Raw genomic sequence first — 15,820 nt, 5'->3', positions numbered from 1 at the left:
CCAATGCATGAAAGTGAAAAGTGAAAGTGAAGTCGCTCATTCGTGTCCGACTCTTAGCAACCCCATGGACTGCAGCCTACCAGGCTCCTCCGTCCATGGGATTTTCCAGGCAAGAGTATGGGAGTGGGGTGCCATTGCCTTCTCCGTTGTCATGGTATATAATCCTCTTAAATGGCTGCTGAATTAAAACCTTGTAGCTCTGTAATCACCATAGCTTCCTAAAGGAAAATTCTGAGTTACTACCACAAGGTGTAAGGCCCAAACAGAATCTAGCAGCTTCATTGGCTGGATCAAACGGGGATCAGAGTTTGGGGAGGGTGAGGCTGCTGGAAATTAGTTCTGGAAGGGCAAAATTCTGGAAAGGAGGAAGCTAGACCAAAAAAAAGAGAGTACAAGACAGACTGCCAGGTATTCTGTCTACTGAGAGGCCATGTATACATTAAGTGAAACTCCACGAGGGTAGACAAATAAAAACTAGTAACAGGCTAAGCAATTCTCAAAAGTTAACACAAGGTAAAGAGCCCTTTAACCAACCAGAATCAAAATCCTCAGTGATATACTAGGAAATTCAGTGGCAACCCACTTAGAACATTTGGAGGGTTCAACTATCCCTGAAGTGAATGCTACTTTAGATTCACCCTAGAAAAGTTTATAAACAGTCCTAAAGAGGTAAAACTGATCTGCAAGTTACTTAACTGCTTACCAAAACAAATTCAACAATGTAATACTAGAAATGTTAATGCAACAAAACAAAATGCAGACACTGAGCAGTGTAACCAGTCACAACATCCAAAATCTAATTAAAAACTTTTAACATGCTGAGAAGAAAACAAGGGTCCATATAGTCAAAGCTATGGTTTTTCCAGTAGTCATATATGGATGTGAGAGTTGGAGCATAAAGAACGCCGAGCACTGAAGAACTGATGCTTTCGAACCATGGTGCTAGAGAAGAGTCTTGAGAGTCCTTTGGACAGCAAGGAGATCAAATCAGTCAATACAAGGAAATCAACCCTGAATACTCATTGGAAGTACTGATGTGGAAGCTGAAACTCCGATACTTTTGGCCACTTGATGCAAAGAGCTGACTCCCTGGAAAAGACCCTGATGCTGGGAAAGACTGAGGGCAAGAGAAGAAGTGGGCAACAGAGGATGAGATGGTTGAATGGCTTCATCAACTCAACGGACATTAGTTTGAGCAAACTCCGGAAGATAGTGAAGGACAGGGAAGCCTGGAGTGCTGCAGTCCATGGGGTTGCAAAGAGTCAGACTTGACTGAGTGACTGAACAACAAGGAAAGAAGAAAACATGACCTAGAATCAAGAAAAAAATTGGTCAAGAGAAAGAGAATCAGAAATATGAAACTAGCAGACAACGATGTTTAAAAGGCTATTACAACTACGTGAAAATAAAGGAAGTCAAACATAATGAGAAAACGGAAGTTTTTTCCTCAAATACTGAAGTTGCCTTCATTTTGAGCTGATTTTTTTGTGTGGCATAAAACAGTAGTCCAGTTCCATTCTTTAGCATTCAGTTTTTTCCAATATCATTATTGAAGATATAAATGATACATTTATCATTCCTCCACTGTATAGTCTTAGCTCCTCCGTCACAGATTAATCGATCATATGCATATGGGTTTACTCTCTGGACTCTATCTTGTTCTATTGATCTGTGTGTTAAAATGGAAGCTCTTTTAGGAAAACGAAACTAATAAGTTTAAAAACTACATGTCTGAAAGGAAAAATACACTAGATGTGAATGACAACAGATTTGATACAACAGGAGAAAAGTGTAGGGAAACCACAGTAACACGTGGGATAATACATATGTAACTACAGTTCCAGAAGGAGAAGAAAAAAGGGAGATAGAAAAAAATGTCTGAAGAAAACAACTGGCTCAAACTGGATGAAAATATAAATGAATCTGAGAAGTTCAAACTCCAATCAGGATAAATACAAAAGAAAACAAACACACAAACACTAATACATATCATAGTCACATTGCTCAAAACCAGGTATAAAGAGAAAATTTTAAAAGCGGTCAGAGGGAAAAAGGACATAGTAAGTATAAAGACATCACAGACTCAACAGACTAGTTTGAGCAAGCTCCGGGAGATGATGGACAGGGAAGCCTGGCGTGCTGCAGTCCACGGGGTCGTAAAAAGGAGGACATGACTGAGCAACAACAAAGTACAGAGGAGTAAAGATAAGAACGACAATAGACTTCTCCTTAGAAACGATGCAAGCCACAAGTCAATGAAGCATCATCTTAAAATGCTAAAAGAAAAATACAAATTAACTTATAATTCTATGTCTAGTGAATACAGCCTTCAAAAGTAAGGCAAAATAAACACTTTTTCAGAAAAACAAAAGCTGTCAGAATGTGACATAAGCAGATTTATACTACGATAAATATTAAAGAAGTCTGTCAGGCAAAAACGTAAATATGGAACAGAAGCTTGGATATGAAGGAATGAACACCACTGGAAATCATAAATTTATGGGTAAATGCACCTTAAAATTAAAAGGATGAACACAGATATACTAAGCAGCTGGACTGGTCCCCTGAATGTAATAAAAAGTAAACTTTAGAATAAGGAAAATTACAAGGGATAATAAGGGACATTTCCTAATTTTAAAAAAAGGAGTCAATTCATGAGAAGACATTAAAACACTAGATATGGATGCACCAATAACAGAACTTGAATATCAATGAAACAGAAACTGAAATGAGAAAAAGGCAAGTCAAAAAAGATTTGCAGGATTTTCCTGGTGGTACAGAGGATAAGAAACCTCCTGCCAGTGTCTGGTCAGGGAAGATTCTGGTCAGGGATTTTCCTGGTCAGGAAGATCTGGTCAGACCAGATCAGTCCCTGGTCTGGGAAGATTCACATGCCATGGAGCAACTAAGCCCATGCACCACAATGACTAAGCCCACAATCTAGAGCCCAGGAGCTGCTGCTACTGAAGCAACTGCTGACCCCACATGCTGGAAGTACTGAAGCCCAATTGTGTAGAGCCTGTACTCTGCAACAGGAGAAGCCACTGCAATGAGAAATACAGGCACCACAACTGAAGAGCAGCCCCTACTCACTGCAACTAGAGAAAGCCCACGCACAGCAACGAAGACCTGGTGCAGCCATAAACAAATAGAACTTTTTCAAAAAGGACATGTAGATTTCAACATTTCTCCCTCAGTAATTGACAGAACAAATAAACAGAAAAGTCAGTAAAAATATGGAATCTTTGAATAACACTAAGAACGAACTTAACCTAATTTACATTTACAGAACAACATACTCAGCAACTGTAAAATCAACATCCTTTTGTAGCACACAGGAAATGTTCCCAAAGATTGATGGTAGGTCAATAAAGTAAGTCCAATAAATTTCAAAAGATAGAACTGAATTAGAAATCAATAAAAATAACTATATTAGTCTTCTTGGGCTGACATAACAAAATACCACAGACCGAGTGACTTAAAAGAAATTCTATTCTGGAAGCTTAGGAAGTCTAAGATCAAGGTACCAGCAAGACAGATTTCATTCTAAGGCCTCTTCTCTTAACTTGTAGGTGGCCACCACCTTGCTCTTGCTCCTATGACATCTTTGTGTATGCACAAGGACAGAGTGAGCTCTCTGGGTCACTTTCTCTAAGGACACTAATTCTATAAGATCAGGGCCCCATTATTATAACTTCATTTAATCTTAATTACTTCAAATAAAAGCACCTGTCTCCAAATACAGTCACATTAGAGCTTAGGGTTTCAGTATATGAATTTTGGAGGGACACAAACATTGTCCTCAACAATAAAGATATCCTTAAAAAAAAAAATCCCTAAATGTTTGGAAAGCAAATAACCTATGAGTTAAAAGATGAAATTATAAGGAAAAATAGAAAACATCTTAGCTGAATGACACAATGTAAAAAAATTTTACATTGTGGTACACAAAATTATTAATAAAAACTAAATAAATAAAGCTCTACCATGTCTTGGACCAGAAGTCTTAGTACTTATAAGATGCAATTGTCTATAAATCAAAATAGATTCTAATTTACTTTTTTTATTGAAGTACAGTTCATTTACAATATTGTGCTAATTTCTGCTATAAAGTGACTCAGTGACATATATATATATATATATATATATCAGAGAAGGCAATGGCACCCCACTCCAGTACTCTTGCCTAGAAAATCCCATGGACAGAGGAGCCTGGTAGGCTGCAGTCCATGGGGTCGCTAAGTCGAAGATTGAGCGACTTCACTTTCACTTTTCACTTTCATACATTGGAGAAGGAAATGGCAACCCACTCCAGTGTTCTTGCCTGGAGAATCCCAGGGAAGGTGGAGCCTGATGGGCTGTCGTCTTTGGGGTCGCACAGAGTTGGACACGACTGAAGCGACTTAGCAGTAGCAGCAGCAGCATATATATATATATATACTTTCATATTCTTTTCCATTAAGGTTTATCACAGGATATTGAATACAGTTCCCTGTGCTACAGAGTAATACTTTGCTGTTTATCAATTCTATAGTTAATAGTTTGCATCTGCTAATCCCAACTCATAATCTACCCCTCCGCCACCCGACCTCCCCCTTGGCAACCGCAAGTCTGTTCTCCATGTCTGGGAGCTTGTTTCCATTTCATAGAACACTTTATTTGTGTTAAATTTTAGTTTCCACATATAAAGTGATATCATATGGCATCTGTCCATCTCCTTCTGACTTCACCTAGTACAAAAATTTCTAGGTCCATCTATGTTGCTGCAGATAACGTCATTTCATAAAATAGTAAAATTCTCATGTAATCCCAATTAAAATCCCACCAGATATTTTTATAGAAATTGGCAAGCTGGTTCTAAAATTTACATGGAAATTTATACTCTGGGTTGTTTTTTTTAATTTACATTGTTAAACTTCTATTTTATAATGGTCAAAACATTTTTGAAAAGCAACAAACAAAACTGGAAGGCACACTTTATTTCAAGGCTTACCTCACAGAACTAAACATAAAAGGTAATCTGTAATATTTTATTAGAAAACATAGAAGAAAATGTTCTTTACCTTGGGGTAGTTAAGATTTCTTAGACATTATACAAATAGTACCAACCATAGAGGAAAAAAGAAAAAAAACCCGACAAACTGTTCTTCTTAAAACTTAAAGCCTTCCACTCTTCAGAACACAAACCCCACTTCCCAAAACGAAAAGGCAAGTCAAACCAAAAGAAAATATCTGCAGCACATAAACATGACAAAGGACTTATGTCCAGAATATATAAGAACTCTTACAATCTGATGAGAAGAAAACAAACAATACAATAAAAATGGGTAAATGACTTGAGTACTTTCCAGAATATATATGAAAGGGCAATAAATATATAAAAATATGCTCCATCATCATTTGCATCCAGGAGATGCAAATAAAAACCATTCCACAACCCCTGTAATGACTAAGATAAAAAGGAAAGATAATATCAAATATTGGCAAGGATGTGAGATAACTGGAACTGTCATACATACCTGGTAGAAGTATAAAATAACACACATATTTTGAAAAACAGTTTGGCAATTTCTTTTAAATCTAAACACACACCCTTAAAACCAGCAAACCCACTCTCAATTATTAGGTATTTAATCAAGACAAATTAAAATACATGTTTACACAAAGAGTCACATGTGAATACTCATAGCAGATTTATTTTTAATAACCAAAACCCCAGAAACAACATAAATGCAAATTAACAAGTGAATGGATAATCATACTATGGTATATCGTGGCATACTTACACAATGAAATGTGTGTGTGCTGTGCTCAGTTGCTCAGTGGTGTCCAACTCTGCGACCCCATGGACTGCATGCAGCCTACCAGGCTCCTCTGTCCATGGGATTTTCCAGGCAAGAGTCCTGGAGTGGGGTGCCATCGCCTTCTCCAAGCTCCTACCCTAGTAAAGTCTATTTTCTACACAGCAGCAGCAATGACAGGCACCATTAAATTAATTAAATTAATTATTTTTGGCAAACTGCTTAGAGAAGTACCTGATACAGAATCAACATCATTTGTAAAACAAAACAAAATAAAATCCCCATTTAATTCTCACAAAGATTCTGAGTGGGTACTATTAATACCCTCATTTTCAAGAAATCAAGGTATAGCGAAATAAGGTAACTTGCCCAAGCGCACGTAGCTAGCAATGCAGGCAAAAATGTTCTTAGTCACTATGCTCAGCTACCCACTGCAATTATATTAAAATTCAGTTCTCTTTTGTATCCACAGTGCTGTGCACAGAAACCTGCCCTATGGTCACTGCTCAATATATGTGTAGACTGAAAGAAAGATCCGAATAAGTGACTCAAGAGATTAATAATGAGGCATCTTTTCACTCAAAACTATTATATTCTCTGGAGACTCTCTGGTCCAAAGATGAAATATGTGACTTTTTATTTGTTACTTCTCCCAAAACAGAGTAACAAGTGTGCATGACAAACAAGGAGAGAATAAGGGAAAATTTTACATCTCAAAGGAACAGAAAGATGGTATAGCAACAAAAAAATGTACTGTGCTCAACTCAGTCCCTCTCCATCCTGGTGCCCTCTCTGATAGAAGCAACAAAGAATATGGCCTATGTGAATGAAAAAAAATATTGCCTACAACATCAGTAAACAAAGGTTGCTGCAGCCATCAAGCCATCACATTACAGCCGCCCCCGACGGTGAACCTTGAGCAAACTCAGGACTGAAACAGGATGCCTGTCATCAAGCAGTCAGCCACTGCTTGGCCATCTCCAATGAGGTATCCTGAGGAGGTTCAGAGCAAGATACAGGATGCTGGCCCTATAGAGCTCAGGTGCATATCAAAGGAATGACTTCAATGAGCCCAGACTTTTGCATCTTCCCATATACAGAAGGAAAAGACCTGGTGGCTCAGACGGGTGGTGGGTTGGGGGCGGGGGGTGCGGACCCCGCCTGCAAAGAAGACCTGGGTTTGAGCCACAAAGAAAAGCTCTAAATTCATTAATTTGAGATGTCTGGTTTTCTTTACTTAACAGTAATCTTTTGATGTTCTGACTACCTGGTCTTTGTTGCAAAAACTCCTGTATATCCTGGCTCCTCCCTTACCTCTTTGGAGCAGACTGAGAGCTACCTGAGAGGCTTTGCCCTGGCCTTAAGTTCTCAGTTCTATCTGCCAAATAAAACATAACTTTCAATGTCTAGGTTGTGCTTTTGTTTTTTTAGTCAATACCTACCAAAGATGTTTTAGGCAGTACCTGTCAGGATGTACATCAGGGCCTCTTTTCACTGCTCCTACACTTCTCTTTCAAATATATAGGTAAGCATTTGATCTACCTATTCCAGATCCTTCCATAATTTGGCTTCTCCAAGCTGGCTTGCCTGTGGACTTGATGGTTTACTGCAACCAGATTACAACTAATTATACTAATCACTGGTTTAATTTGTTCTCTTTGTTTCCTAATTGTTTGTGCTTTAAGTCTGTCTGCTGCACTTGACTTTGTTAATGTTACTGGTTGTGTTATTTACATCCTGACTATTTTGTAAGATTGTTGTCTCCTGCAGTTACTCCAGGCCTCCAACAAAACTAATGATATCTTGAGAGTTAAACATATATAACTCTACATAGAATAATGATAATAGTGCAACTCTAGATATGGGAAGAAGCAACAAGGAAAAACATTTCTTGGATCATAATAAATTAGTAAGACAGGGGATCCAGAGAATTTTAAAGTATCAACAGGGCCTAATCCAGAAATTAGCACCTTGAGTGGCATAGCAACAGAATCTTTGCCTGATCTAGGAATGAGCCTTCCTAGGGAGGTTCATGGGACAAAAATTAGTCATGAAATGTTTCTTCCAAATGTTGGTCCAATTTAGGACCAAGGGGAGAGATTGTGGATGAAAAAGGTGCCTGCCACTTTGGTACACAAAGGATGTTGCAGCCATCAAGCCATCATATTACAGCTGCTCGACAGTGAGCCCTGAGGGAACTCAGGATGGAGACAAACAGGCTGACCCACTGGCAAGCCATCAGCCACTGCAGCCACCCTCAATGGTGCACCCCGAGAGGACTCAGAATGGGAAAGAACAAGCTTTGGCCCTACATACCTAAGGTGTGTATCAAAGGAATGATTTCAATGAACCCCGACTCACATCTTCCCATACACAGAAAAGCCTTCAATTCCCTAACTTGAGATACCTACTTTTCTTTCATTAACAGTAATCTTTGGATGTTCTGACTACCTGGCCTTTGCTGCAAAAACCCCTATAATATTCTGGCTCCTCCTTTACCTCTTTGGAGCACTCCCTCAGAGCTCTTTGAGTAGCTGTCTTGTGGGCCTGAAGTCCCCAGGAAGACTGCCAGATAAAACATAATCCTCAATGTTTAGATTATGCATTTTTTTTCAGTCACCAGCATCTTTATTCTCTCACTCCCCGATAAGCCCTTGTGCAAGAACTGAATGCATTTGCCTGGTCTCTACTAGATCATGTCTCTTACTTAAGTGGCACAGTTAAGAACTGGATGTAGGTCTGTGTGACTGTAAAGAATCCACCTGTGATGCAGAAGATGCAGGAGATACCATGGGTTCGATCCCTGGGTCGGGAAGGTCCCCTGGAGGAGAGCATGGCAACCCACTCCAGTATTCTTGCCTTGGAGAATCCCATGGACAGAGGAGCCTGGCAGGCTACAGTCCACAGGTTCGCACAGTCAGACACAACTGAAGCGACTATGTGACTTAAGCACAATTGAAGCATGCTGTGTGACTTAAGAATCCAGGCTCTGAACCACTCTAGAAAGATCACAGAGTCCTGTGAGAGCATAGGGAGAAAAAAAAAATAGTGTTTATTTCTATATTTGCTTTCTTACTTATCTCTCCTCCCTCAACTTCAGTCTGAGCTCTTCTGATTCAAAGGATATATATTTCATTTCCTGTTTTCCTAATGCCTTGCCTGGCACATGCCACAGAGTAGTCAGCAGATGTTCATGAAATGACTAGGCAAATTGATGAATATCAAAAAATATAATAGAATGTTGTTACATAAAGATAACTAGTAACATGATCTATTTCAGCTTTCAAAAAGTCATAAACAAGGTTCTCCACTGAACACAATTTAAGAGAGAAGAATGAATTTGGTCATAATACAATGTAATGGGTAGGAAACTGACTTAAGATTCCAGAAACAAGGAGATGGAATATGTGGAAAAACACATAGAGTGAGAAAAATATATGCTATAAAAACTGTATCTCTAAAGACTGCTTCAAGGATCAACCTTAATAAGAATTTTTTAAAAACAGATGTAGGAAAAAAAAGTTGATAGATGCTCAACTATAGAAACATTTTGTAAAGCCATGTGACTAGGCAGCACAGCAGCCTAGTAAATGCAGCTGCTATACTAGGAGGCAGTATACGGAACACTGGGATCAACAGATCTGGGTTAAATTCTGGGCTTTTGAAACTTACTGACTTTAGAACTTGGGCAAATGCTTAACCTCTCTGAGAGACAATTCCTCATCTAATAATCACCACTCATGGTGGTTTTGAAGAAAAAAAATGTATATACGTATGTGTGTGTGTATGAAATAACTAGCATACTGCCAGAAAGATGATACGGATTAATACTGTTTCATTGCATTACCCTCTGCAACTCCCTTAAAGAAAATAGAAAAATTGAAATTCTGTTCCCTTTTTAAAGATGGTAATCAGAAGCAACTTGTTGAAACTTATTGAGAACTCAGTCCTGAACAAGAGATCCTAATACCCAACATGAAGTAAAAAAATCTAGATTAAATTCATTGTCATACTTCTTAGAGTAACTGAGTCTTTCCAACATTAAGAACTCAATTTGATAAAGGAAAAAGCAGGAGGCTTTGAGACTATAATCAAGCTGGATTTCCACAGAAAGAAAAGAGTGTTCAGTAAAGGACAAAAAGTGAACTCTTCAAATCTTTAAAGGCATTTGAAATTTCAACTGGTTCTTTAGACCACTTACTGTTGGTTAAAAATGGCAGGACTCATGAAACAACACGTGGGATGGGCCAAAGAATCATGACCTCTTGGAGGAGGACGAAACTTTCAGTCATCCAACCTGAGGCTCTCCTTACAAGGCTCAGGAAGAAGGCATAGGATAGATGCCAAGCTACGTATCAAGCTTCTTTTTGCCTCACCAGATACTCACTTCATTGTCATAATTTTTCCAAGATTTTTTTTCCTGTGTAGTAAGCAAGACCAGACAGAACAGGTTCATTTGCCTTGCAAAATGGGCCCAAACACTGGAATTATCCAAGACCCTTGTCCCTGACAGAATACTCACACACAAAAACAAAAGTATATACATGCTTGCAATTACTTGATTAAATTATCAGGTCCCTGCAAAGGAAGCTGTACTGAAACAAAGAGTGAGGATACCGCCTACACACAGAAATGCATATTTGGAACTAGAGGCTTTTCCTAGTTTGCTATTTTGGGACTACCCAAAAAGAGAAAAGACCGCTACTTTGGGACTACCCAAATTACTGGAAGCTTCTAGGCGTGATAACTGACTTATTCCCTATATATCTTAATGATGACACAGTGAGGAAAAGTGGAGTCAGACTGTGAGACTTCTTGGGAACACCACATAGCAGGTAACTAGCTATGGCAGGTTGAAACCTTGTTAAATGAACCAACCAAACTTCAAAAGTCTGTGGCTCTACTCATCTAAATTTCTTAAAGTTTATAAACTTTTATGGGTAAAACATGAAAATGCTTAGAAAAAATTAAAAGTCACTAGGTGAATAAATGCATTCATTTTGAATAAAAGCACAAACAAAACAGAAATTAAACAACTCTGAGGTGAGATATATTAGCTAAAAAAATTATTATTAATCATTCCTTTGATGCTGTTCCTAATTCCAATAATTCAGAAAAATGGTTATACTAGGAATTTCAGGTCTTCAAGATCAATAGGATCAGAAAAATTTTCAGTGAATGGTCAGCTGAACATCAGCAACACTGTTATGTAACTACCAAAAAAGGTGAAGTGATATTACACTAAACTTTAAAAATATTTAGTGGCTGAAATAAGCAAGAGAATATCAGAGTGCTGCTCTGCTCCAGTCAGGTGATTCTGATAATACTGCAGATACTACATTGATGAAACCATGTCAAAATAGGTTAAATTCTTAAGCAGGAAACAAGAATCAAACCTCAAATCAAAACACAAGAGAACTAATGTAACAACTAGGGATATGTAGGCTTAGAAAGAAGAGACAAAACAGGAATACAACCAGCTGCCTTTAAATACTTGCAACTACCATTGTTTCAATTGGCCCTAGGAGAACAAGTACCAATGGATGAAAAGTACTGAAAAACAGATTTTGGTTTAACAATAATTTTCTATGTTAGTCTCAAAAGTCAATAACCATTAACAGGAAGAGAAGGAGAAATTTAAGTAAGAGAAGTATACCTAAGAGATTTGGGCATACTGAATGAGCCTTTGACAAAAGTTTAGGACTCCTATGAAGCATGACATTTAACCATGCAGATTGGCAATAAATTACACTCTCATTAAGCTGATTTCCAATTTTTTATAACAAGAAAAAAGACAAAGATGATTCTGGGCCATATTTTATGAAAAAATAATCTATAAGTTGTAGTCAAGCTACTAAAAAATTTCAGATGAGAAAAGATGGACTGATTTAGGTAGTAGTGTTGGCAACAGACAGGTGTGCATGGCTTACAAAAACATCTCAGATAGAGTGCCTGGTACTTGATGAGCTGTTGGAGACTTGAAATAACAGTATTTAGCAAGACTTACTGTGTTAATCTATTCATTTATTTCCTAACAATAAAAACAAGAGTATGAACACATAGTGTTTACCACACACTGTTCTAAATATTTTACAGATTAACTGATTTCATCCTCATACCCCTTAGAAATGTACTCTATTATGTACACTTTATAAATGACAAATTAAAGCTTATATCAGTAAAGTTAGCTAACGAGTATCAAAGAACTAGTAAGAGGTTAAATAAACCCAAAGCTTAAGCTCTTAAAGCAGTAGACAGCTATAAAGGAAAGGCAACAAAAGCCAACGTGGGCAGCGGTGTTAAGAGCCTAGTGGAGTCAAGAGCATCAGGAGATGAGAGGACTATAGGTGAAAATGAAGGTTTGGTAGTATCAGAATCACATGACAGGTTTGTTGGGAGGAAAAGAGGAAAAAGCCCAAACAATTGCACTGAATCCAAATTCGGAGAGATGGGTTCTAGGAATTAACTTTAAAAAAAAAGAAAAAAGAAAAACCAAAAAAAGTTGGATAATTTTGAGGCGAAACCAGCTTTGGGAACATTTGTAGTGGATCTCTAAGGTCTCTTTCTGCTTCAACATTCCAGTTAACCCTCTGAATGAATTTTCCAGAAATGAAAGGCGGGAGGGAGGAATACCAGCACCGAGAAAACGGATATGCAATTACAGTCCACACCATTTATGCTCCCATTTTCACTAAACGGTCTCTCAGAAATAGGGACAGAGCTGACAAATGAGGGGCGTGGTGTTCACCAGTGCTGGCTAAAAAAGCAGGCTTCCCCACCGCCCCCACCCCACCCCCCAGGATTTTCCAGTACCATTAGCAGAAAGAAACCCCTCCTGACTATAAAAACAGGTGGTCACGACAGGGAAGCCTGGCGTGCTGCAGTCCACGGGGTCGCAAAGAGTCGGACACGACGGAGCGACTCAACCAACAACCGACTGCAAAATTAGGTGGACGCCTCAGATCCTCTCAGGCTAACGCCGGATGCCAAGACAAGTCATCCGTTTGCTCACAAATGCTTCAGGAAACCTCTTGGTTGGGGGCCGTCTTCTCCGGGGCGAAAAGAATCCGGCTCCGCAGAAGAGGTGTTCGCTCTGCAATTTACAGCCTCAAGAACTCTCCTCTCAAGCGATGATTACTTCTGCACATACCTGACGGTCCTCTGGTGAGATTGATCTCTTCTTCGGTAAGCAAGTAATCCACTCTTCCGTTCATATTTTACGCTGTGGCTTCCCGACCGGGGTCAGCGAGGATCGGCGCAGGTGAAGGTGAGAAGCCCTGCCGGCAGCGCCACAACACCGCACTTTCGGTTTCAGCAGCCGCGAACCGGAAAAGGAAGCCGGGCGAGGGGCGAGCTCCAGGAATGCCGGGAGTTGTGGTTCTGGCTGCCGCCCGGCACGAGCTCTCACCCAGTCCTCAAATCAAACTGTGAGGTGAGCAAGGAGCGCGTTTCTGTCCTGATTTTACCATTCCAGACGGATTCGGGCGGGGCGGGCTGGATAGGAAAGGTTAAGAGACATAAAATAGTTGCTCAGTTCAGTTCAGTCGCTCAGTCGGGTCCGACTCTTTGCGACCCTACGGACCGCAGCCCGCCAGGCCTCCCTGTCCATCACCGACTACCGGGAGTTTACTCAGATTCATGTCCATCGAGTTGGTGATGCCATCCAATCATCTCATCCTCTGTCATCTCTTTCTCCTCCCGCCTTCAATCTTTCCCAGCATCAGGGTCTTTTCAAATGAGTTAGCTCTTTGAATCAGGTGGCCAAAGTATTGGAATTTCAGCTTCAAAATCAGTCCTTCCAATGAATATTCAGGACTGATTTCTTTTAGGATGGACTAGTTGGATCTCCTTGCAGTCCAAGGGACTCTCAAGAGTCTTCTCCAACACCACAGTTCAAAAGTATCAGTTCTTCGGCACTCAGCTTTCTTTATAGTCCAACTCTCACATCCATACATGACCACTGGAAAAACCATAGCCTTGATTAGACGGACCTTTGTTGGCAAAGTAATATCTCTGCTTTTTAATATGCTGTCTAGGTTGGTCATAACTTTTCTTCCAAGGAGCAAGCATCTTTTAATTTCACAGCTGCAGTAACCATCTACAGTGATTTTGGAGCCTGAGAAAATAAAGTCTCTCACTGTTTCCATTGTTTCTCCATCTATTTGCCATGAAGTGATGGGACCAGACACCATGATCTTGGTTTTTGAATGATGAATTTTAAGCCAGCTTTTTCATTCTCCTCTTTCACTTTCATCAAGAGGCTCTTTAGTTCCTCTTCGCTTTCTGCCGTAAAGGTGGTGTCATCTGCATATCTGAGGTTATTGACATTTCTCCCGGCAATCTTGATTCCAGCTTGTGCTTCTTCCAGCCTGGCATTTTGCATGATGTACTCTGCATATAAGTTAAATAAGCAGGGTGACAATATACAGCCTTGACATACCCCTTTCCCAATTTGGAACCAGTCTGTTGTTCCATGTCTGGTTCTAACTGTTGCTTCTTGACCTGCATACAGATTTCTCAGGAGGCAGGTAAGGTGGTCTGGTATTCCCATCTCTTGAAGAATTTTCCACAGTTTGTTGTGATCCACACAATCAAAGGCTTTGGCATAGTCAATAAAGCAGAAGTAGATGTTTTTCTGGAATTCTCTTGCTTTTTCTGTGATCCAATGAATGTTAATAATTTGATCTCTGGTTCTTCTGCCTTTTCTAAATCCAGCTTGAACATCTGAAAGTTCATGCTTCACGTACTGTTGAAGCCTGGCTTGGAGAATTTTGAGCATTACTTTGCTAGGATGTGAAATGAGTGCAGTTGTGCAGTAGTTTGAACATTCTTTGACATTGCCTTTCTTTGGGATTGGAATGAAAACTGAACTTTTCCAGTCCTGTGGCCACTGCTGAGTTTTCCAAATTTGCTGGCATATTGAGTGCAGCACTTTCACAGCCTCATCTTTTAGGATTTGAAATAGCTCAGCTGGAATTTCATCACCTCCATTAGCTTTGTTTATAGTGATGCTTCCTAAGGCCCACTTGACCTTGCAGTCCAGGATGTCTAGCTCTAGGTGAGTGATCACACCATGTTGGTTATCTGGGTCATTGAGATCTTTTTTTGTATAGTTCACAGAATACACAGAAGTGTATTTTTGCCACCTCATCTTAGTTTAGGTTCATACCGTTTCTGTCCTTTATTATGCCCATCTTTCCATGAAATGTTCCCTTGGTATTTCTAATATTCTTGAAGAGATCTCTAGTCTTGCCCATTCTACCTGATAAGAGGCTCATTTAGCCTTTTAAAGACTTGCATACATGTAAGAGAGACAGAAGAAAGATTTTAATTACAAGTTTGTTCAAGAAAATTCTCTATGGAAGGCGAGAGGGGTAAAGGTCTCTCCCTGTTGGAAAGAGGGAAAATTCGGTCTTTTTTTTTCTTTTGCTGCTGCTGCTAAGTCGCTTCAGTCGTGTCCGACTCTGTGCGACCCCATAGACGGCAGCCCACCAGGCTCCCCCGTCCCTGGGATTCTCCAGGCAAGAACACTGGAGTGGGTTGCCATTTCCTTCTCCAATGCATGAAAGTGAAAAGTGGAAGTGAAGTCACGCAGTCATGTACGACTCTTCGTGACCCCATGGACTGCAGCCTACCAGGCTCCTCCGTCCATGGGATTTTCCAAGCAAGAGTACTGGAGTGGGGTGCCATTGCCTTCTCTGACAATAAGACCAGTAAACAGAGTAGTTTCAGGTTTGATTATTAATCTGAATTGGAATGCATTAATTGGAATTGCACTTTTCATTCTTTCACCAATCCCAGTGGCTTAACTCCAGGTTGTTTCTCAAAGTAGAAGCTACTGTGTTTATCAAACAAAACAAGAAATAGGCAGATTCAGCAGGAAGGCCTTTTATTTGCCAATCTTGAGAAAAGTTAATATGGAGTAGTGGAAAGAACACAGGAGGTGATGTTAGAAGACCTGGTCTCAAGTTTCAGCTCCATCTTCTTCCAGTTGTCTGGCTTTGATCAGATAACTTAAT

The 15,820-nt window shown here is 39.7% G+C and overlaps 1 protein-coding gene across 2 annotated transcripts in view; it reads right to left on the bottom strand.

Annotated features, from left to right (window-relative positions):
* Positions 1–13,149, bottom strand: part of LOC102393802 (synaptojanin 2 binding protein) — a 37,463-nt gene extending 24,314 nt beyond the window's left edge. The window contains exon 1 of one of the 2 annotated variants that reach the window (XM_044924798.2): positions 12,952–13,149. In XM_044924798.2, the coding sequence (XP_044780733.1) occupies positions 12,952–13,015 (64 nt within the window). In that variant the 5' untranslated portion in view covers positions 13,016–13,149. The remainder of the gene's footprint in view (positions 1–12,951) is intronic. The other variant, XM_006056132.4, reaches the window with a different exon arrangement.
* Between the last annotated feature and the right edge of the window lie 2,671 nt (positions 13,150–15,820).

The sequence above is a fragment of the Bubalus bubalis genome, chromosome 11 (assembly GCF_019923935.1).
Source record: "Bubalus bubalis isolate 160015118507 breed Murrah chromosome 11, NDDB_SH_1, whole genome shotgun sequence".
In the NCBI taxonomy this organism is placed as follows: domain Eukaryota; kingdom Metazoa; phylum Chordata; class Mammalia; order Artiodactyla; family Bovidae; genus Bubalus; species Bubalus bubalis.
This window is presented reverse-complemented; position numbering and strand designations above follow the sequence as displayed.